The 24,986-nt window shown below is 44.9% G+C and overlaps 1 protein-coding gene across 3 annotated transcripts in view; it reads left to right on the forward strand.

The window, feature by feature from the left end:
- The window catches only part of ppp3cb (protein phosphatase 3, catalytic subunit, beta isozyme), a 44,880-nt gene extending 21,138 nt beyond the window's left edge, over positions 1-23,742 (forward strand). For 2 of the 3 annotated variants that reach the window (XM_012958353.3, XM_012958354.3), the window contains exons 2-14: positions 4,295-4,492; positions 6,126-6,250; positions 7,411-7,522; positions 7,820-7,965; positions 10,475-10,614; positions 10,756-10,833; positions 13,925-14,019; positions 15,010-15,135; positions 17,930-18,007; positions 19,214-19,295; positions 19,540-19,637; positions 19,992-20,021; positions 21,143-23,742. In XM_012958353.3, the coding sequence (XP_012813807.2) occupies positions 4,295-4,492; positions 6,126-6,250; positions 7,411-7,522; positions 7,820-7,965; positions 10,475-10,614; positions 10,756-10,833; positions 13,925-14,019; positions 15,010-15,135; positions 17,930-18,007; positions 19,214-19,295; positions 19,540-19,637; positions 19,992-20,021; positions 21,143-21,303 (1,469 nt within the window). In that variant the 3' untranslated portion in view covers positions 21,304-23,742. 3 annotated transcript variants of the gene reach the window in all.
- The last annotated feature ends 1,244 nt before the right edge of the window (positions 23,743-24,986 follow it).

The raw sequence follows: 24,986 nt of genomic DNA on the forward strand, positions 1-24,986 counted from the left end.
CTGTTTGGCAGTACCCATGCCTCTAAAACTTGCCTCCAAGTTAGAAATTCAAAAATGAAGTCCCGCTTTGAGGCCACTGGGAGCAACATCCAAGGGGTTGGTGAGCAACATGTTGCTTATGAGCCACTGGTTGGGGATCACTGGTCTAAGGTCTCTCTCACACTCAATACGGTGATTTTTTTATCTGGACTAGGACAAATGTTTTGCCAATGACAAGTGTCATTCCTTTGAGATCGTTAAATACAGCTTAAAGAAGCCCATGTATGTTTGCATCTGAAGCCCACCAAGGCCAGCTTTCCATTGTAGAAACCCTTGAAGTGGCCCTGTCACCTAAGAAATAATTCTAAAAGCTTTTTTATCATGTTCGTTAAACAAAATATACTTTACTTACACTACATAAATTATATAAATCTTGTTTCCCTCAGTCTTTCAAGCACATAATCACAGCAAGCAGGCAGCTGCCATTTTGTAAACACTGTTATTAAGACAAGCTTTGCATCTCGCCAAAATCTTGCTTGTGCTTCACAGTCTGGCACCTCATGCCCATGTTCAGGATACATAAATGCGATGACATGTAGGAAGTGCTAAAAGGAAAGTGATAGTAATTGCCCGCCCTGCCTCTATGCCTGAGGCGTACAGGTGGGGCAGGCAGTATATAATTGACAGCTCAGATTTTTTAATACATTTATAACAGTTATCGATATTTAATAAAAAAAAAAAAATTGTGTTTCAGGCTTAACTTGTAAATGATTTTTTAATACAGCTTTTTATGTGTGGGTGACATGCCCCCTTTAAAGCGGCCTGAACAGTGTATTTAAGCTGCTGATTTGGGTCCTTGTGTATGGGAGCCTTCAACGGGCCTTCCTGATAAGGCAGATTTAATTTCCCATCGATCAAGGGCCGCATTGGATCAGATTAGCCCAATACTGCTCACCTTAGGTGGGCATATTAGGGGAAGGACCCAAAAGGCAAGATTGCTCTTGTTTTAATCAAAGACTATCACCATTCCTGGGTTCATTGTTCTGGAAACTTTCACTAAGCATTTTGTCACATCATTTCATTACATGACTGACAGCAATGATGATGTTTTTGCTTGTCATGTAATTATTATGTTGTGTAAATGTCAAACATTTAGTGGCTCATACTCAATATATTGTGTTGGGGATTAGTCATGTTGAGCTTTGAGGAACCACCTGTCATACAACTGGCAGAAACACTTTCCATTTTATCTCAGGGCAAGAGCAGCCAAGATACTTGTTTTGAACCTTGCTATCATGTTATACATACACTAGAACCCTGCTATCATGTTATACATACCCTAGAATCTTGCTATCATGTTATACATACTCTTAAACCCTGCTATCATGTTATACATACACTAAAATCCTGCTATCATGTTATACATACCCTAGAACCCTGCTATCATGTTATACATACCCTAGAACCCTGCCATCATGTTATACATACCCTAGAATCTTGCTATCATGTTATACATACTCTTAAACCCTGCTATCATGTTATACATACACTAAAATCCTGCTATCATGTTATACATACCCTAGAACCCTGCTATCATGCTATACATACCCTAGAACCCTGCTATCATGCTATACATACCCTAGAACCCTGCCCTGCTATCATGTTATACATACCCTAAAACCTTGCTATCATGTTATACATACCCTAGAACCCTGCATTCATGTTATACATACCCTAGAACTCTGCTATCATGTTATACATACCCTAGAACCCTGCATTCATGTTATACATACCCTAGAACTTTGCTATGATGTTATACATACCCTAGAACTCTGCTATGATGTTATACATACCCTAGAACTCTGCTATCATGTTATACATACCCTAGAACCCTGCTATCATGTTATACATACCCTAGAACCTTGCTATCATGTCATACATACCCTAGAACCCTGCATTCATGTTATACATACCCTAGAACTCTGCTATCATGTTATACATACCCTAGAACCTTGCTATCATGTTACACATACCCTAGAACACTGCTATCATGTTACACATAGCCTAGAACCTTGCTATCATGTTAAACATACCCTAGAACCCTGCTAGATTTTGAACCTGTTTTTGACCTAGTCTTCCCCACGGTACTTCACTTTAGCAGAGGTGTAAGGCAGTGCCGCACTATAAAAGCCGTAATTGCTAGCTGAATAAGGAGAACTATTTTGGGATCTGGAAATAATACTCCTTTCAGACCCCCGTGCCTAATTCCACAAGACTTACAGCAGCTTTTTTGGCTCTGGTGAATTATGCTTTGGTGAAAGAGCTGTGAAGTGAACACGGTGACCTCTTCAGAAGACAGCAATATAAATAAATGATGATGACTGCTTGCAGGACAAGGTTCCCCGGGCTTTATTTACCCACCCAAGGACAATAGCATACATGGTAGTCAAGGAAGTTTTTTTTTTTTTTTTTTTTCTTTGGAGAAAACATGGTGACAGAATGCCATAGCAAGCGTTTACTGGCTTACACTCATGATATAGAAATAGATCATACAGATCATGAGAACTGTTGCTTAGCAAGTCATATCACCTAAAAATGTTGACCCCCCCCCCCCCAATTGCCAAGAGAATTCTTGATGTTTTATTGCCAAGATTTTTTAGAGGTGACATAGTGCCACGTGGGCCATTGCCCTTAAAGGTTATTTTCTATAACGGATCTCTGTAGTATTTATATAGTTGCACAGGCAGTTGTAGAACATTTGTTTGTCTCCATGTCGGTATTCGTGTTGTTTTGAATCTTATTTATATTACCTCTGTTTGCTTGGCCTTGAGCTATAATTTGCTGCTTGTGTTTGTATGCTGCTGCTGTATATTTGCACAGAACTGTAACTGGCATGGCTACAAATCCACCCAGGAACAAGACTTGGGAGCTCTCTATTATGTTGTTCTGGATGTGGAGCGATATCGCAAATTAACGGGGAGCTCCAGCTTCCAAACCAAAATGTGTTAAGGAACCCTCACACAACACAGAAACTCCTAATATACCTATCACTGTAATCTGTTCCTTCAAAAAGTATGAATAAATACCAATTTATATGCTGGAATCCAGCTGCAAAACAGTTCTTCTCTTTCTGCATCATTTAAATTCCTGGCAGGGGAGGAGGGACTAAAACATTGATGTTACAACTTCTCCACAGCTTACAGACAGCAGGCAGGAACTACAAAACCCACAATGCATTGCACTGTAATGTTCCTTTCTTTATTGACATCACGTGTGCAGGGAATTGTGGGATTTGGAGGATGCAGGCTGAAGGTAGGCTGAGGACACTTGACTACTGTTACATTTTATTTGATTCTCAAAGTAGTCAGTCAGATCAGCAGGGGAACAGGGGGTGGGGCTTAGGGAACTGTTCCAAACCTTATTATTACATTAAAATTCATTAAAAAAGCTGCATATTTTTTAAATTTATATATAATGCTATGTTTAATTTTCAAAAAGTTGTGTTTGGGTGGAGTTTCCCTTTAATTGTATGGACATGAAGCTTTTCTTCTTCACTGGTTTAGATTTCTGTTTATGGGATGCATTCTAATATTTGTGTTCTACTGTCTTCATTACCTTCAATGGAGCTTTCCATGAGATGTGACATTTATAGAAGGGCTCTGTGTGTCTATGACATGTGTCAGACTTGGCTTTCCGTAGAAAGGCCAGTGATCTGATATATAGTGTGCGGCCAGAGAATGTCCGAATGACGTGATGGAGAAGTCTGGGGAGGCTGAGGCCTGTAGAAATCCCTTGTAGATGGACATCCTTAATCTAGATCTGTCCCTTAGTTTCTAGAGATAGTCCTTAGTAGTTGCTTGTGATAAAATACAACACAACACGCTATTATCCATTTTTTATAATCCATTTTTTTTAAACATATTTTTGTCCCTAAGGCAAAAGCACACTGGGTGATTCCAGGCATTTTGCTGCCCAGGTGGCTTCCAGCTTAGTGGGGCAGGTTGGACAAAACAGTCGGAGTCATTCATTTCGATCACTTAGTGCAATGATGAGGCAAGAGATAACCACTTGGAAATGCTTATTGCCGTGTTTACCAGCAACTGTCGCTGGTATTGAGTTCATTTTTCAAGGCAAATGACATTAAAGTAAATAGAGAGCGATTCCAAGTGTTTTGTTGCCTGCCTGCCTGCAAAGCTGGAAATTGCCTAGGTGACAAAGTATCATAAAAGACCGGTGTGATTGCCTCCAAATCTTATGTTTTGTCAGATGTTTCTCCATCACCTTATATCCCTATGGGTTTTCTTCTTCTTGCTAGCCGTCCCTTTCCCACCTACCCGTCGCCTGACCATGAATGAGGTTTTTGTCGAGGGGCGTCCTCAACTGGAGACCCTCAAGAATCACTTGATCAAGGAGGGAAGACTGGAGGAGGAAGCAGCTCTGCGCATTATCCGTGAGGGTGCAGCCATTTTGCGCCAGGAGAAGACCATGCTTGAGGTGGAGGCCCCTATTACAGGTGACAAAGCTGGCCCCACTCTTCTGTGAGCGGTTGCATATCATCTCTTTCTTGGATAAGGTCCATAAAACAAATGTCTGTTCCACATACATCTCACTGGGTCACAGTAGGAGTCCATGGTTACATCACCATACGCACTTGAGAACTTCCCCCAAAGCTCTCCAAACTAAGCTACATATGTACTGTATTTTCCATTTTTCTATTTTAGTACAGTTTCATTACTTCTGCTTTACTGTCCCTGCACTTCAGCACTGTCGTAATATATGTCCTCTGTTATTTTTCTGTCACAAAAATGCAATAGTATTGTTTGTTCTGCCTCCACTAGCTTTCCTTATCTCTTCCTTTCCTGCTAATGGAATGCTTGAGGCTCATGGTACACAAGGAGATTAGTCTCCCGCGATAAATCTTGTCTACAGTAAATGACTGATCTCCTTTCCCACCGGCAATAAAGTAAATCACTGGTGGGAAAACATGCAGCACTTCATTTTTCCAAAGTCGCCTTGAGTAGGAACTTCGGACGACTTCAGAAAAATGAAGCATAATGTATGTTTTCCCACTGGCGATTTATTTTATAATATAAATCAGAGCTGTTTAACTGGAGGCCCATGGGCCGTATATGGCTCTCCAAAGGATTTTTATGGCCCCCTGTCTTCTTAAAGGCTCCATAGACATCGCTGTATGACATTTTTTCGCTGGTGACTGATCCCCTTATGTGCCATGAGCCTAAAGGTGGCCATACACTATAAGATTCTCTCATTTGGCAAAGTCGCCAAACAAGCGTCTCTTTCTCCTAATGTGCCCACCTAAGGTAATCGTTAGGGTTTAGGGCCAAGCAATTGAATTATAACAGCAGAAATAGCAGTAGTCAGAGCAAGGACTACATCAATCAGCCAATACGGTTCTCAATCCGACAGGAAAATCAAACCTGCCCGATCAACATCTAGCCAATTTTTGGACAGATATAGGTCAGGGAGGCCCCATACACAGGCAGATAAGCTGCTAAATAGGTTTGAAGTACTCGAATTGGCATTTTAAATTTGCCCGTGTATGGCCACCTTCAAGCATCAGTAATCCTGAAAATGACAATTATTGACTTGACATACCATGTATACCTATTCTGTACAGGTACATTTTTTTTCCATGAAGCATAATTCTTGTGAAGGTGAATGTCAGTTAGGAGATGTAGGCCACCCCACCATCTGGCAGGAAAGAGCTGTAGTCAATACGCCCCTCCCTGTTAATCACTGCTTCCCTAGTAATATATGGGGAACACAACCAGGCACATTATATTTTAATAGTAGCATCTCTTCAACCAGACTTGGAAGAAATAACAGGCAAGGACCTCTAATACGTCTATTTTATCTGTAACCTTCTTTTATCTATTGTAGAACTCTGCATTACGTGCTGGCACTATATCCATAAATAATAATGATAGCCAGTGACAGCTGAGAAAGAGCAAATTCCCCAGCATAATAAAAATATACGTTTAAAAACCAGATATCAATTTGTTGCTGTGCCAGTTTTCTCTAAACTAATAACTGCCGTTTGTGGGGACAGCGATGGGCAGTGCCACTGCTACTCAACCTTTCCTTGTTACTGAGGCCAGTGTCCCTTCTCTCTCTCTGCTCTGCAGTATGCGGGGACATCCACGGGCAGTTCTTTGATCTGATGAAGCTGTTTGAGGTTGGAGGTACCCCCCACAACACACGCTACCTCTTCTTGGGGGACTACGTGGACAGAGGATACTTCAGTATAGAGGTCAGTCTACCATGAAGGAAAACAAAAGTTATGAAGACCAGTGGAAATGTTGCTTAAAATTAGCTATTCTATAACATACTAAAAGTTAAAGAATAGCTAATTTTAAGCAACTTTTTCATTGGTCTTAATTTTTTTTATATAGTTTATGAATAATTTGCCTTCTTCACCTGCCTCTTTCCAGCTATCAAATGGGGTCACCAAAAAACTATTGCTCTGTGAGGCTACAGTTTTATTGCTACTATTACTTTTTATTACTTACTTTTCTGTTCATGATATCTCCTATTTATATTCCAGACTCTCTCATTCAAATCAATATCTGGTTGCTAGGGCAATTTGGACCCTAGCAACTGTATAGCTGCAAAACTGGAGAGTTGATACATAAAAAGCTAAATAATGCAAAAGCCACAAATAATAGAAAATAGAGACCAATTGCAAATTATCTCAGAATATTACTCTGCATTATACTAAAAATTAATTTAAAGGTGTACAACCCCTTTTTGTTTGGTCAGGTAAGATCGGGGGCTAGAACCTGCCTGAACAGCTGATTGGTGCATTTACCTTTGCATTGGTTTCTGTGCAAGCAGTTTGATGGAGTAAAGAACCCCTCTGGTGAATAAAGCTCTGTCATCTTGCTTTTCATTGCCCACGGTGCTCAAAGCAAACAGAAAATACCCTGGCCCTCACCATGCCTGTTCTTGAACATCTGTAAAAAGAACAGACTGGGAATGGGAATTACAGAGAATCAGTGCACTGTGTTTGGGTACCTACTCAGTAGTGATGCACCCAACCCTAACCCGAACACGACCCGGCTTCCTCCTTCTATTGATAGACCCGCACCTGCCCCGCCCCATAATGATGTCACAAAAGGGGCGGAATGCAAAAGAAAAAGGGTACGTGTGGAGATCTGTAATAACATTTGCAGCATTCGATGGTTGCTATGGGTTACTAGACCTCATGCAAACATATTCACTTTTAATACATTACTTCTATAGCTTTTAATGGAGCTGTGAGTGTTCCCTATAATACAACTGGACTTCATGTATCATCCATTATTCACAGTGCTGCACCCTCTGGGGGAAATGCCTGGGAGCACTTACTGTCTGTCAGAGCCACTTTCCATTCCGTGTTTCTGAGCTTTGTAACTTATTACTTTCTCTTAGTGTGTCCTGTACCTCTGGAGCTTGAAAATTATTCACCCCAAGACCCTGTTCCTACTGCGAGGGAACCATGAGTGCCGGCATTTAACAGAGTATTTCACCTTCAAGCAAGAATGTGAGTGATCCCCCCACCAATCTTTGCTTTATGATATGGTCTGCCCTGAGCTTTTTTAAACCTGTCCTTGATGGGCTTTTAGCATCTTTTTTATTTATTTATTTTTATATGCCCCCATCTGTTGTCTGAGCCTCCTTTGCTTGCCCATTCTATGCTCCCAACACATTATGCTTGCATATGTGCATTTCTGTACCTTGGCTCCCTCTAATGGTCAGATTGTGCCATACGCAGTTATCTCCTAATTATAGCTGCTCTCGAGTTGTCACTTGAAATTTTTATTCCTTTCTCCTCTTACAGGTAAGATAAAGTATTCGGAGCGTGTGTACGACTCCTGCATGGATGCCTTTGACTGCCTTCCACTGGCGGCTCTGCTCAACCAGCAGTTCCTCTGTGTGCACGGTGGGCTGTCCCCGGAAATCACCTGCTTAGATGACATTAGGAAGGTGAGCTGCTCATCCTCTGCACCTTCTTACTATGGCACAAACTACCTTCCAAACCCACTGGAGCAATACATTTAGCCAAGAAAGTTTGGTGGAAGGAGATCAGGGCCAGGCTTTTGATAAAGGCTTGAAACATGCTGTATGAGCATCCTGAGCTCCTTCAGTTTAACTTGCTCCCTTATTGCAGTGTGATGCCTGGGCTGGGCATGAGGGGAATGTAGAGGACTGCAGGGGTCTGTTAGGTTAAGGGAACAGTTCAGTGTAAAAATGAAACTGGGTAAATTAGACTGCGCAAAATAAGAAAAAAATTGTAATATAGTTGATTAGGCAAAAATGTCATCTATAAAGGCTGGAGTGGGCAGATGTCTAACATAATAGCCAGAACACTACTTCCTGCTTTCAGCACTCTAACCTCTTAGTTAGTCAGTGACTTTATATGGGGCCAGATGGGACAAAACTGTTCAGTTTGTGAGCACGCAGCTCAGATTTAGAAGCAAACTAACAGTTATGTCCATATGGCCCCTCAAGTCACTGATTGGCTACTGACTGCCAACAGCTTAGAGAGCTGTAAAGGAGGAAGTAGTGTTCTGGCTATTATGCTAGACATCTGTTCACTCCAGCCTTTATAGATTACATTTTTGCCCACTAGTAACTATATTGAAAATATTTTTGATTTTGTGCAGTCTATCTATTTCGCCCGTTTTCATTTTACACTGAACTGCTTCTTTAAGGTGTAGAGGGTTGTAAGGAAGGATTCACTTAAATATTACCGGTCATGTTCATGTTTATGTTGATCCCTTTAGTTATAATTAGACAGAAGCAATGCCCTAGTCACTATGGGTGCCACCAGCAGTCTTCCCTGCTACCTGCTCCCTTTGACATTCCCAGTCTCTCAGTAAGAGACAGCAAGGGTGGTTTCCCCCCTACACACACATCAGCGGGGTGCAGACATTTCTCAGGGTGGGAACAAGTGGGAATACAAATGTTACTGGGGGCCCCAAAAACAAGACATTCATAAACATAAATTGAGACTGCTCAGCAGTCAGTGTCCCACTGAGCCCCTTGTACTTTCTAGGCCCAGCAGCAGTCACAGGGACGCCTCTGCTGGGAATTTTTGCTTACCGTCTACCAAGGCAATAATGATGTGATGCAGCTGCCGCGCTACAAATAACAAGTCCATACACACGGTTACTTTATGCAAGAAGCTTGTATAAATATCCGCAGCTGCCGTACTGATATTGCTTCAGATTTTGCTTGCGTGGGGCCTATCCTTTATAAAAACCCTCTGTCCTTTAGGGTGATGGCACGTTGAGAGATTTGTCACCCATAGCTAAATCAGCACTACCATGAATTCTCCAAAAAGTATTCACAACCCACAATAATATAAATTGCCAGTGGTAAAACATCTGCATCACTTTCCAAAGTTTTCCATTTAATGAAGTCACTTAAAGTTTCCTTGCCAAGTCAACTCCATGCAAATGTCTGGCCCCTGGATCTGTAATATAGTGGTCAATCGGCCTACTACATGGACATATTTGGATGGCATTGCTCTAGATCAGGGTTCTCCAACCTTTTTCTTACCCATGAGCCGCTGCAATTGGCTATTTGGTAGCCCCTATATGGACTAGCAGAGGAGGCTCTGTTTGTCAGCTCACCTGGTTTTAATGCAACCAAAACTTGCCCAAAATCCAGGAATTCAAAAATAAGCAGCTGCTTTGAGGCCACTAGGAGCAACATCCAACATGTTGCTTGTGAGCCACTGGTTGGGGATCACTGGTGTAATTTATTCCAGGTATTAGGGAATTTTTAATCACTCACATTATCATACAGAAATGATTCTATAACTAAAATAAAGCTGCCACAGGCACTACCACATGCTAGGTATCCATTGATTTGGGGCTTTCCTTTCTTCTACACATTTAAGTTGAAATGCCACATGGGCTCTGCAGCAATATATATCATATCGTATTCTCACCCTGCACTTCACTACCACTTATTCCTGCCCTGGTTTTTTTTTTTAATATATTCTAGATTTCCTAACCAAGCTGTTCCTTTAACCTCTTAACCTGGACTGGGATTTAAAATAGGTCCTAGAATTTCAAGTACACAGAGGCCCAAACAGCCCCCACCAGCCCAATAAACAGTGACTGTCTATGGCATCTTACAGCAGCCCCTCTGGCATTTGCCAGAACCCACAGATTGCCAGTCCAGGCCTGTCTCTAACCCCTGACAAAACCTCATACATGCCAAGCAATTTTCCCCCCAGATATAGCCTTTTCCTTAAAATCCTTTGCTCAAAGCCCAGACTGAATGCTGGTGGCCAGGTCTCCATGGTGATTAGGAAGTATGTGCTGAGGAGGACATGCTGCATTATAGGAACGCTGCTAAATACTGTTATTCAGAGGACACACTGTGCTGGAGGTTTTATTAACACATTATTTATATACATTGTCCTCTCAGGCTCTCTGTACCTTGCTCCTCAGTACCTTCCCATTCTCTTTTGCCTCCTCAGTTAGACAGATTCAAGGAACCCCCTGCCTTTGGCCCCATGTGTGACTTGCTCTGGTCTGATCCAGCAGAGGATTATGGTAGTGAGAAGACGCTGGAACATTTCACCCACAATACTGTACGTGGGTGCTCCTATTTCTACAGGTAAAGATCACTATCATTTGAGGCCTTGCCATCCGTACAGTCTTAATGACATAACTGACCTCCTCATGAGTAATGTTTGAATTGTCCCATCATCCAGCAAAGGGTTGTGTGTAATTTACTGTCGCTTTACATGTCTTCCAGTTACCCTGCCGTCTGTGAGTTCCTACAGAGCAACAATCTTCTGTCAGTGATCCGGGCACATGAAGCACAGGATGCTGGGTAATCTGCTTACTGCTTATGGCTACACAGAGACTGATATTTCCTACTCACCTAATGCTCCTCCCTCTCCTACTTCATCTTACTTGCCCTTTACTCCATTGAAAGGATAAAAGGGACGGGTGAGCTGAGAGTGCTGCTATATGTGTATGTGTCCTTAACCAGCACAAGAGTTAGCTTGCAGATTTGGGGACCTTGAGCTTCAGGCCCCCGTAAAACTGTTAAAGCTTTCAGGCGATTATTTTAGATGGCAAAGGGCATATTCTATTGTTGTAGTGCCATCATTTCGCACAGTGCTTCACAGAGTAAAGGGGTCCAACAAGACCAAACAGTTAACATGTACATACGAACAATTCCCAAAAAATGAATCACAGGTACATTTGGATATAGTATGGAGACAATAGGGGGAGGGCCTTGCTCGTAAAGGGAGAGCGGTTAAAACATAAGGTCAGGGTATTGTTCTAAATACAGACTTAATAAGCTTGTAAGGGATGTATTTATTAACAATGGAGACAAACATCACCAGTGGTGTTGCCCATACCAATCAGCAATTAGATTTGAACAGTCACCTACATGTTAGAAAACAAAAAAAAGATCTGATTGGTTGCTATGGACAACATCACCAGTGATGTTTGTCTCCAAAGGTGCTACCATTGCTGGCTTTTTAAGACCGGTAAGATCGGAATTACATACAGGGTTCCAACGTTAGTTAATTTATCTATGGGGTGGGGCATATATAGCAGATTGTCTGCTTTCCTACACCTGCATTTTGTACACAGGCAGAGCAAAGAGGATCCGCTGTCATGCACGCACCCCTGTAGGTCTAATGACAGGCCTGGCGTCGGCCTGTGTGGACTCACGCAGAGCAGATATCAGAGACAAAATGCTTGCTTTCACGTTTCTGTGCCAATAACCGCTCCTTGTACAGTAGCTCAACACAGCTGACCCCGGGCCTGTTAATACAGCTAGGGAGGGGGTGGTGTGCGGATCTGCTTTGCTCCACCTGTATAAAAAAGCAGGAAAATAGGAGGAAAGCTGCCAATAAAGTTAGTATTGCAGATTACTCTGAGGGATCATGGAGAGAACTGTATGTACAAGCACAATTTCTCGATGGTACGCACTCCAGACACGGGTGAAGGTTGTTAAGAAATGGCTTTATTCACAATAATCCTGCCGCGTTTCGTGTTTTTCAACACGTAGTCATAGGTAAACACGAAGGATTATTGTGAATAAAGCGATTTCTTCAACCGTGTCTGGAGTGCATACCCATCGAGAAATTGTCTTTGTGACTGCTGGGTCTCCCTTTGCTACGGGTTTGGGGCGCTGCACCCGGACCACTGGATCAGTGGGGTGAGTGTCCATGAAAAACTGTGATTCACATGATATTTTAATGAAGAAATAGTCATGGAAAAAATTAGTGAAGGGTCTGGGGCAAGCAGGGCCGCCATCAGGGGGGACAGTCGTCCCGGACGATTCTAACTTTAAAAGGGGGCCTGGCGGTGCTACAGTTTTCTTACTAGCTCGGCCCCCTTTAATCAATTCCGGGCCCCTGTCATTGGTGGTCAGCGGTAATCCTATTGGTCGCGCCCCGTGCGTACATGCACGTCAGTACGCACGGGGCGCAACCTTATAAAAGGGCCTGGCGTCTTTCGCCACTCAGAAGTGCAGTGCTGTCGGGAACGAAGAACCTCACCAGAGGAGCCGCACAAGACAAGGGGGGCTGTGCTGTGCTGGCTACCAATGTACTAGGGGGGCCCTGCTGGCTACCAATGTACTAGGGGGGCCCTGCTGGCTACCAATTTACTAGGGGGGCCCTGCTGGCTACCAATGTACTAGGGGGGCCCTGCTGGCTACCAATGTACTAGGGGGCCCTGCTGACTACCAATGTACTAGGGGGGGCCCTGCTGGCTACCAATGTACTAGGGGGAGGGCTGCTGGCTACCAATGTACTAGGGGGGCCCTGCTGGCTACCAATGTACAGGGGGGCACTGCTGGCTACCAATGTACTAGGGGGGGCCTGCTGGCTACCAATGTACTAGGGGGGGCACTGCTGGCTACCAATGTACTAGGGGGGCCCTGCTGACTACCAATGTACTAGGGGGGGCCCTGCTGGCTACCAATGTACTAGGGGGAGGGCTGCTGGCTACCAATGTACTAGGGGGGCCCTGCTTGGCTACCAATGTACTAGTGGGGGACACTGCTGGCTACCAATGTACTAGGGGGGGCCTGCTGGCTACCAATGTACTGGGGGGGGGGGCACTGCTGGCTACCAATGTACTAGGGGGGGCACTGCTGGCTACCAATGTACTGGGGGGGGCTGCTGGCTACCAATGTACTGGGGGGGGCACTGCTGGCTACCAGTGTACTAAGGGGGGCCTGCTGGCTACCAATGTACTAGGGGGGCCCTGCTGGCTACCAATGTACTAGGGGGGGGCACTGCTGGCTACCAATGTACTAGGGGGTGGCACTGCTGGCTACCAATGTACTAGGGGGTGGCACTGCTGGCTACCAATGTACTGGGGGGGGGCACTGCTGGCTACCAATGTACTAGGGGGGGGCACTGCTGGCTACCAATGTACTAGGGGGGGGCCCTGCTGGCTACCAATGTACTGGGGGGGGGGGGCACTGCTGGCTACCAATGTACTAGGGGGGGGCACTGCTGGCTACCAATGTACTAGGGGGGGGCCCTGCTGGCTACCAATATACTGGGGGGGGCACTGCTGGCTACCAATGTACTAGGGGGGGGGGCACTGCTGGCTACCAATATACTAAGGGGTTCCCTGCTGGCTATCAATGTCTCATGTTGTAAGGAGCCCCGTGATTTCTGATGGCGGCCCTGGGGGCAAGGCACTGGACCAACTCTGTAAAGGGGTGAGCAATTGTAGATTGAGACTGGCTGTTTTAAATTTTAAATTAGGCTTGATGTGCTGAGTGGCTTAGAGCAAGTTTTGGTATCATTGTATTTAGCTAAGAACTATATGTAGCTGTTTATAACCAGATATCATTTATGGTCTGGGGGCTAATAAATAGTGCAGTGTTTTGTGTGTTTCAGGGCTGTTAACTTACAAGGCTGTTTGTTTCTGCTCTATTCCAGCTATCGCATGTACCGTAAGAGCCAGACCACTGGCTTTCCTTCTCTCATCACCATCTTTTCTGCACCCAACTACCTTGATGTGTACAACAACAAAGGTAAGTGTGGAAAACTGTCAGCACAGGGGATTGTCACTTCATTGTGTCCTTCCACTATCCTTAAGGTGGCCATACACGCACCGATATTATCGTACGAAACCTCGTTTCGTACGATAATCGGTGCGTGTATGGTATGTCAGCGAGCCGACCGATGTCGCAGGAAGCTGCTGAAATCGGTCGGCTCGTCGATCGGCCAGGTTAGAAAATTTTGATCGGGCGCCATAGAAGGCGCCTGACCAAAATTCTCCCTTCAGAGCTGAATCGGCAGAAGGAGGTAGAAATCCTATTGTTTCTACCTCCTTACCTGCCGATTCAGCCCTGAATGGTGTGTGGCGGATCTGACGATGTTTCGTGCGACCGATGGTCGTACGAAACATCGTCAGATCGCCACGTGTATGGCCAGCTTAAGCGTTGACTCCAGCTCTCGGTGTACAAGAGGAGAAAGTGCGAGGCAAACACTGCTGTGTTAGAGAGGGCAGTTAGTACTGATGGAGGTGCCATGTATTTATAGTGAGGGGAGAGAATGCTGACAGTATTTGCAGTGTGTGGGTAGGAGAATGGCACTCTTACTACTAGTTGAGTGTGAGGTACAACAAATAGTAAAAGTCTCCTACTCACACACTGCACTTACTGTCAGCATTGTCCTCTCTCACCCAACTAATAGTAAAAGCGACAGTCTCCTACTCACACACTGCACTAACTGTCAGCATTGGCACCCTTCACCCAACTAATCATAACATTGACAATGATTGCAATGTGTTGGTAGGCGGCTGGCACTATTTCTGTTGGTTGAGTATGGGGTGGGATCTGCCAATCATTACAGAGAGTGGGCAGGTGATTGGCATTATTAGAATATTAAAATAGGGTGGAGTGACAATATTAAAGTCAATGTGGAGTGTAGGGGGATAAGACTGACACACAACTGCCTGATGAGGGCAGTTTTGGAATACCACAATAACTTTGCTTTTGTACTGTGTTGTGTGTCTACAGCCGCAGTGTTGAAGTATGAGAACAACGTGATGAACATCCGGCAATTTAACTGCTCTCCACACCCCTACTGGCTGCCAAACTTTATGGATGTATTTACCTGGTCCCTGCCCTTTGTAGGGGAGAAAGGTGAGCAAAAACGAATACCCATGTTCCCATGTCCCCCGCCGTCATGATCCTGAGCAGGCACTTTAATATAAGATGGGGTTATTGGAGGGACCATGCACTCGTTGGCATGGGCCACCATCAGGGGGCACAACGAGACAGTTGTCCCAGGCCCCGTGGGTTTTTAGTTCCTCTGGGCCCAGCTGTGCTTCACTTAGATTGGCCTGGCTCCCCTGCTGTCACTGGGCTGCAGACATCGGAAGCACCAGAGTTCCTGGCGCCCTCACCAAGCAAGCGAATGTTACTATAAATGGCCACTTTAACTTTTTTTACGTTTTTCAGGGGACAAGAAAAAAATTGTGCAAAATTCGGGAAAATGTAAAATCAGGGAAGTTTATTATGTGTTATATGTTAGTGGGACCACAAAACAATGGTGTAAAATGCAGGAAAACTTCAGGGCATGTATAATTGAGGTTTCACTGTATACTGATATTAAAATATCTATACCCATGATCCCTTGCTTGCACTTCGCCCCTTTGGTCCTCTAGCTCTGATTACGGATTGCGGAAATCCTTGGGTTGCTAATGGTTTCACTACAGCAAAACAAACAACGCTGCAGCACATGTGTTTATTTCATACCTGTGCTTGTCAGTAAAGCTAACCTCACTCAGAAACAACCCTGCACGCTGCTTTCCTGCCATCCAGAATGTGGGTAGCGATGATGGTTTCAAAGTAATGCAGCCGGCGCCCTCTAAAGCTTTGTGCGATCGGTAATCAGAGCCAGTTGGAGTGAAGGGGAAAATCGCAGGCAAGGAATTTCATTTTTTAATAAATGTACATTAGAAATAGATTTATTTTTTAATGGTGAACCTGAGATCATTAGGGTCCCTGGACAACAGTATGTGTTTTGGATTGAGAATATTGTTGTACATGGCCCATGATTTCTGGTGGCACAGTTGCTACCTGGCATTTGCAGTCCTGTAAAAGGTGTTGTACTCATCCTTGTCTGTCTGTGATTCCACTGGGAGACCACTTCACTGACCCCATCAGAGCACAGAGCATCACTGACTGACTGGAAAGCACCTTGTCATTGACCTGACTGGAGCCCACCTTTTCATTAACCTGACTGGAGCCCACCTTTTCATTAACCTGACTGGAGCCCACCTTGTCATTGACCTGACTGGAGCCCACCTTTTCATTAACCTGACTGGAGCCCACCTTTTCATTAACCTGACTGGAGCCCACCTTGTCATTAACCTGACTGGAGCCCACCTTGTCATTAACTTGACTGGAGCCCACCTTGTCATTGACTTGACTGAAGCCCACCTTGTCATTAACCTGACTGGAGCCCACCTTGTCATTGACCTGACTGGAGCCCACCTTGTCTTTCATTGACCTGACTGCAGCCCACTTTGTCTGTCATTGACCTGACTGCAGCCCACTTTGTCTGTCATTGACCTGACTGCAGCCCACTTTGTCTGTCATTGACCTGACTGCAGCCCACTTTGTCTGTCATAGACCTGACTGCAGCCCACTTTGTCTGTCATAGACCTGACTGCAGCCCACCTTGTCTGTCATTGACTTGACTGGAGCCAATCTTGTCAAAAGTCCACCTTGTCTGTCATTGAACTGACTGAAGGCCACCTTGTCTGTCATGGAACTGACTGAAGCCCACCTTGTCTGTCATTGACCTGACTGGAGCCCACCTTGTCTGTCATTAAGCTGACTGCAGCCCACTTTGTCATTGACCTGACTGGAGCCCACCTTGTCATTGACCTGACTGTAGCCCACCTTGTCATTGACCTGACTGTAGCCCACCTTGTCATTGACCTGACTGGAGCCCACCTTGTCATTGACCTGACTGGAGCCCACCTTGTCATTGACCTGACTGTAGCCCACCTTGTCATTGACCTGACTGGAGCCCACCTTGTCATTGACCTGACTGGAGCCCACCTTGTCATTGGCCTCAGTTTAGCTCCTCAGTTCATAGGTCTTCTTGGAGCATTGGATTGATAGGGCATTTATTTTGAGGACAGCCCTACCTGTTAGGGCAGACATTGTTTAGGGTGTTTATTCATATTGCTAAGATCAAGCCAAGTGTTCAGGAAGGTATTGGTGCCTCCCAGTTTATGTCACACACTGACAGGGTTCCAATAGAATTATTCCCAACTCAGACTCACAGTGCTCGCAGTGACACGGCCTAGCCGGACAGACTTGGCTTTGCCTTAGTGATATTCCAAGTGAAAGCACTGTATGAAGTAGCAGTACCTGACATTGCACATTATATCCTAATGGAAATATGCACTGTCATTCTGCACTTGGCACGGGCTGCGAGCCAATCGGGCGTTCTTATATGAGCAAGGTCTGTTCCTTTCATCCAAACGAAGTGACGCCACTAGCAATTTAGCTCCTTGCCGTGACTCATTACAGAGACATCTGCAAGGAGTTAGTGTGAGCCCAAACCATTTGCAGCTCTGGAACTTGAGAGCCGTACCCACACAGACCTTTAAGAGCTGGCAGCCGAATGTGTGTGCCTGTTAGCACTTTCCTTGTTTTGCACCACACACACATATTTATTCCTAACCACGCACAGCTCCTCTATTAAAGGCTTTTTCGCTTATTCAAATGCCACCGAGCCAGTGTAAGGCCCTATAGGAGGGGGTACCTAAATGCACAGGGGCAGTGCCTTAATAGCACGTTCCACACTCCACACATGAGAGAGTTTCTGGTTTTGGGGGGAATACCGTATGGATCAGTTCCGGTTGGCAGAGAAATACAGTGCAGAGCATTAATAATGACTTCTCTCTCCTGTCTCCAGTTACAGAGATGCTTGTGAACATCCTCAGCATATGCTCCGATGATGAGCTGATCTCCGATGGGGAAGACCCACTGGAAAGTAAGAATGAGTCTATTCTTGTTCCTTTTGTGCCCCCTACGTCGCCCTCGTTATCTCTCACTTTCCTTTGCATTTAGCCACCCTTATTATCACATTCTGTCATTTAACCAGGCATCCTTTTATTCGAGCAGCTTATCAATTAACCTTATGTGAAGCACTGCTAATTAGTTTTGCTGCTTTACATAATAAGGGCAAACTTAGAGGCACAAAATAGGTGCAAATGAACAAACTAATGGAGGGAGTTTGGGAATGATACAGTAGATATCTAGGGGCATCACTTGCTACCTTGGTCCAAATACATAATAAATAAAAAATGAAGACCAGCTGCAAACTGTAACATAATATCATATTTAATGTTCACACACATATGTATGAAAAGCACTGGCTGTTAGATTAAATACAGAGACAATATACAGACATATAGACAGGTAAATTTACTTGTGATTTGGATGACCCTTATATGTGTGAGGGGGGTGTTTGTGTATATGTCTAAAGTTACCCTTTATAAAGTTAGCCATACTCTGCCAGCAGGTCTGAACTGGGATTCAAAATAGGCCCTGACATTTCAAGTACAAACCGCCACCCCACCAACCCAATAAATAGTGACTGACTATGGCATCTTACAGTAGCCCCTCTGGCATTTGCCAGAATCCACAGTTCAGATTGCTAGTTCGGGCCTGACTGCCAGATACAAATTGTTGATTAAACCTCCTAAAGGTGGTCATGTGCCTAGGGCCTAACAATCGAATAAAAACACCAGGCATAGGCACTGTCGGTTCGAGGACTGCATCAGCGAGCTAATGCGGTCCTCGATCTGATGGGAAAATCAAACCTGCCCAATTGAGATCTGGCCAATTTTAGACCAAATGTCAGTCGGGTAGGCCTGTTGTTGGTGCCCATACATGAGCAGATAAAACTGCCAAATCGGCCTGAAGGACCCATATCGGCAGCTGAAATCTGTCCGTGTATGGCCACCCTCAACGGGGCACTGGCCCAGTATACAGGTGGCAAAATCAGCTGTGTTATAAATAAAATGAGGCTGTTATCCACAGTGGGGCAGGGACTGATGTAAATGATTGGCCATATGCACATATGTAAAGTTCTGCACTATACCAGGGCACTGTATAACTACAGTAAATTATATAAAATTAAAAGAAAATGAAAAAAGCTTTTTTCAAACATACATTTACCTTCTTTCGCCTCTAGGTGGTGCTTCAGTGCGGAAAGAGATCATTCGGAATAAGATCAGAGCCATTGGAAAGATGGCCCGCGTCTTCTCTGTGCTCAGGTTTGGCTTTGTTAGCACCTCAGTCTTTTGCCTAACAATTCATTTTCTATTACTGATTTTAACACCGTCGTCCTCCCTGACCACTCCCCCAGCCACTTTTTTAACATTATCCCACATCTTATAGATAGCTCTTTGGGACAGGGACCTCATTTCAACTTTATATTTAAACTTCTCTCTGTCTAATTTATATATAAGCTATATAAATACATCAATACATTGATACAAATATTGTGTTTCTTCACAGGGAGGAAAGTGAGAGTGTCCTGACACTAAAAGGGCTGACCCCCACAGGTACACTGCCCCAAGGGGTTCTATCTGGGGGACGGCAAACTCTACAGAGTGGTGAGTAACAGCAGTGTTTCTTCATCTTAACATTTTTTCTCTCTCCAAGTAACTTTGGGGCCCTATAGTAGTAGTCCAGAATATATCATATGGTGCTGAATATAGGCAACACCACCTTTTACCCTGTGGTTGTAGCATACACCTACTGTCATATGAGTCTGCAGTACAGCGGTATATAGGCGTAAGTCTGTTGTGTGCCACGGCCCAAATAGGATATTACTCATGCCATAGGAATGGTGAGTAAAGGCAGGAAGTCATAGGTGGGAATATGGAAATAGGATTCAGAAGGGTTTAGGCTGGCACAGGGAAGACAGTGTGTGGGTGGAGATTAACATTTATTCTGTTTCATTCCAGCAACAGAAGAAGCGGTTGAGGCTCAGGAAGGTAAGAGCTTACACTTTACTCTTCTGTTTACACCAACACTTTTTTCATTCAAGTTCAGTCTCTTAAGAATTATCACTGTTAGATACTACCTAAACCACACTATGGCCATCCTTCTAATGTAGTGGCAGCAAGCCAGCATCACCCAATAATGGCCTCTGTTAGGGCAGTCTCACATGGGGCAGTTTACATGTCCAAATCACAGCACTAAAAGGCCTAAACAAGGTAGTAGTGCTCATGCCAGGCAATGTCAGTTTTAGTCTATTGGGCTGTTTTGGGCACATAAATTGCACCTCTGTTTCGAACTTATACAGCTCTGTGTATCACACTTTGGTAAGAGCAAGCTGACTGATGTTGCTATATAGAAATGGCAAGATTCCTCTTGCGCCTGTGGCCACATATGTTGGAGAGCTGATGTTTATGTCCCCTTTAATTACATTAATGCAGTTGCTAACTAATTCAGGGTAATTAGATTTGACTAAATAATACTAATATGGTTCTGTGTACAATAGAGCTGCTTTCAGAATACTCCCTAATAACAGGCTTCTTATTTCCGTGGTGTGATTGTGGTGCCCCCACCCCAAGTATACAAGCATAGGGATGGTGCAAATCTTCCATAGGTCATATGGTTTATACATTGGTGCACCAGCCAATCAGAGGCTAGCATATAGCCCAGCGTGTACTTGCTCTGTATGTGCCAGTATGTGGTTTGCGGGCTAGTATCTTAAAGCCAGTCTGGCCATCCATAGGGCAACTTGTCCACTTATTGGCCCTTGCTTAAGATAAAAATGCCAGCCCTGGGGATGTTGCTGCTCATACTGAGAGTGTGCTACAGTATTATCACTGCTACGGGATACAGAGCCACAGGGCAGATAATGACATGACTCAGAGTCAATTCTCTGTTTGTGGAACCTGCTCTTAAAACTCATTACTCATTACTGTGTCTCTCATCCCAACATCAGACCGGCACATTCTCTTCTCTGCCTTTCTTTCTCTGTTTCCCTTCCCTGTTGCTTTTCTCTATTCCCCTTTATACACCCACGTGGCACCCGTGTCCTTATCTCACCTTATCATCTTTTCTCTTTCATCCCCCATGTTTCTTCTCTTCTGCCCCTCTCTCACAGAAGTCCGAGGCTTCTCCCCCCAGCACAAAATCCGGAGTTTTGAAGAGGCCCGAGGGTTGGATCGTATTAACGAACGCATGCCCCCACGTCGTTCCACCTCCCCCTTGGACCCCAACCTCAATTCCACTGACAAGAACAGCACCAACAGGAGCTCGCAGTGACACCACATCTGCAGCTCACTGCCCAACTCCCTCCGACCTCTGCAACAGCTGCGTGTGTGAGGGCAGGACTCTCATAAGCAGGCTGCCAGATAGCGGGCACAGGCGCATACAGGGATAGGGAAAGGCACACTTACAGCTCCATGTCTAATTACAGCTGAGAGATACAGGGACGTGGACACAGTTTACACTATACAAGTGCAGATTCAAACACACACACACAAGCCTACAGACACAATAGCTACACAAGCCAGTAGTGACGTGTACATTCATGCCATTCCAAACATGCTTGTGCAGATCAGTGCAAACACACCTGAGCACACACACACTCCGACTGAGAGCGTGACACAAACATTGATACTGTCCCAGCAGCCTGTCCTGCAGTTTGTATTCTCTTTGTAAATGTCATTTTGCGTTCTATATATATATTTATACATGTGTAATATAAAGACCCTGTTTTTTAATGTAGGGTATGTCTAGCGACCAGCTGCAATGCTGTACTTTAGTAGCGAGCCTCCTGTTGCCACAGTGCAGAGCCACCAGAGTTTCACACTGACGCCCTGCTGCGCGCATAAACGCTTCTGCCCTCACGTATTGGCGCTTACGTTTGCACCCACAGTGCTGCGCTGTGTTTCTCTCATAGACCTTTAGTGTCGTCTTTTGATGGGAATTACAGTTTAGCCACAATGCCAAAAGTCACATTCCTGCTCTAACAAATGCTTTGTAGCTCTTAAACGCATGCCCCCAAACATGCATTGCCGCAGTATTTCATGCACCGTGCTCCTTCTACAGAGACACTTGTACAGAATCAAAGGGGAATGTACAGTGCTGAAATTAGGGCAAAAAATACCAGGTCCGGACTGAGATTCAAAATAGGCCCTGGATTTTAAAGTACCCAGAGGCCCAAACAACCCCCACAGGGCCAATTAATAGTGGCTGTCTATGGCATTTTACAGCATTTGCCAGAACCCACAGATTACCAGTCCGGTCCTGGAATGTATTTGTTTGGGCAAAAGCCAATGCCATATTCCTTCAAAGGGTTGCCAATGGGCAACTAAACTTGAAATATCCAGTGAACCCTTCAAGTGTTTGGTGGTGAGTATGAATGTTAACATACCCTCCGCCCATTTGCTTATATCTTGGCTTGTATGTTTAATAAATGTGCAAAGTTGGAGGGGGTTTCTTGACCAATGACAGGGTGACCAAAAGCGCCTCTGCCGCCTCCTATGGGAACCACTAGAGCACCACTAGTACAGGGAGTTCTCTAATTTGAGGTTGGGTGGTTCTAATTGGAGGTGTGTGGTGGTTCATACTGAAAGCAATGGGAGGCGGCATGGGTGTTACTGGCCACGCCTCCACCATGTGATATCAGCCTTACAGTGAAGGGCTCACAAAGTGCAAGATATCTTGGTAGAAAGCATTTTATTGGACAGCTGTGCTTCCTAAATCCATAATTTGGAGGCAGGCAGCATTATACTGAGGAGTGCAGCTAATCATCTGGGGCTCAGTATGATTTCAGTGCACTGGGACTCGCGAGCATGCTGTATGAAATAATGCACGCGTCTCATTAGAATCCTTAGAAGAAACCATTTTGCTATGTTGTTTGCTCTAATGCTGCCTTGTACATTGCCCCACTAGCGCTGCTAACCACAATTGCTCCGCACATAGACCTGTGCAGCAGGCGGCTCTGCACTGCACATTAGAGCACACGCAGAGAGTCGCCGGAGAACCCAGAAGCCTCAGCAGAGGCAGGTTCTGCACGCAAAGGGCACTCTGCGGGAGGCGGCTGCGCATACAGTGTTCTGAGGCACATTGGTGACTTCTGTTTTACTGGTGAATGTAAATGGAAGAAGTCATTTTAACTCCTTTCTTATTGGCCTCTTGCATTCCCCATCCCCATGCGTGCCCAGACCAGACCCTTTATTGTATAAGGGCGACATTCTTTTGGGCTTTTAGAAACCTTTGTACAAGCAGGGCTTGACATCTCCCTAAGCGCGCTGTTGCTGGGTCACCCTCAGGAATATTACAGCTCACACTGGGGTGGCATCTATACTGCTTGGTTACAAGAAATCACTCCAGTATGGGGTTACCCCCTCGCATTTGCATCGTTAGGGCACCATTTGCACTCCAGAAGCAGGACGGTTACTCCTACACCGGGCGGTGCCCAACCCTGGTTCTCTGTATGGAGTCATAGCACAAGTGTCAATCTTCTCACTGTCCCACAGTTCTCTATGGCACAGCCTATTATACCTTTAAAAGCCCAGACAAGGCGAGGGGTAGAGATGTGCCCCCCTTCCCCCCCTGCCACCCTGTTTATGGAAATTATTTGCTGAGTTGTCTTATATTAAAAATGGCTAAAGAAATATATTTGATGATTCTTCCCCCCCCCCACAAATAATAGGGAGCAAAATTGTTGAGATTAAACAGCAAAATGGTAACCAAGCTGTCTGCTGTATTTTATTATCTCATTTGCAAGGTTGGGGTGTGCATTAAGGGTAATGTGATTAGTTGCCCACGGTTAAATCGCGGCTGTTGGGGGTGACTAATTTCCCCAGAATACATTCCCACCAGCAAGAAAGTGATTTGCTCTAGGAAATCATACATGGCGATTCCTCTTCCAAAGTTTCTTGCGCAGGTAGCAGAGATTTAACCACGGGTGACTAATAACCCATAAACCAATGTGCCATAGCATGCTTGGTCCGGCTTAGGTTGGTACACATTATGCAAGTGTTGTGTAATGTACAGTGTGGATTCTAGGGGGGTGCTTGGTCCAATTAAGCTTGATGCAGGTCCAGACTGGCATTCAAAATAGGCCCTGTCATCTCAAGTACACAGAGTCCCAAACAGCCCCCCACCAGCCCAATAAATAGTGACTGTCTATGGCATCTTACAGCAGCCCCTCTGGTATTTGCCAGAACCCACAGATTGCCAGTCCGGGCCTGGGTCGGTGTGCTTTGTGCTGTGTGATGTGCAATGTGGATTCTAGGAGGGTGCTTGGTCTGGGGAAGGTTGAGGCACCATGTGCAAGTGCTGATGTTGATGCTGGAGAAAGTGGCATAAAGAAGGTGCCCAGTGACGGGTACCCAGAGATTAAATTAAGTGGTCAAGAAATGGATCCTTGGATTTGAAGATCTGCAGATTCCAGCATATGTTCAACCCCAAATCCAGATTGTAGGCACTATAACGTCACAGGTGACATTGTATTGATTTTTCAAAGGAATATTAGGGTACATTTGTGAAGGTGCAATTGCAGGAAAGGCCTATGCACCAAATACTTACTCCTAGCACAAGTATGGGAGCCTTGTATTGAACCCCTTGCCCTCTGTTTTGCTATACAAAAAGATAGACCCCTGGGTGCCAGGAGCAAAACTGCATTGGGACAAAGTGCAAAAACCTCAGGCTGTCTTCCTATGTTTGCACTTTACACCATGCCCCTTCTTTTTTTTTTTTTTAATTATGGAATACAAGGGCACTCCCTGTCAGAGGGAAACTCCAGTGAAATGAAATTACTTGGTAAAGCCAAGCCTTGGCAATGAAAAACTGGCGCATAGCTGGATAGTGGGAAAGAATATTACCCAGTGTAGATCCCTAAGGGATCTGCTTATTAATGACCCTATTTCTTACAAGGTGAAGATACACAGAGCTACTAGTAGCAGCAACTTGTTACGGCTACAAAATTAGACAAT

Source organism: Xenopus tropicalis, chromosome 3 (genome assembly GCF_000004195.4).
Source record: "Xenopus tropicalis strain Nigerian chromosome 3, UCB_Xtro_10.0, whole genome shotgun sequence".
Classification (NCBI taxonomy): Eukaryota; Metazoa; Chordata; class Amphibia; order Anura; family Pipidae; genus Xenopus; species Xenopus tropicalis.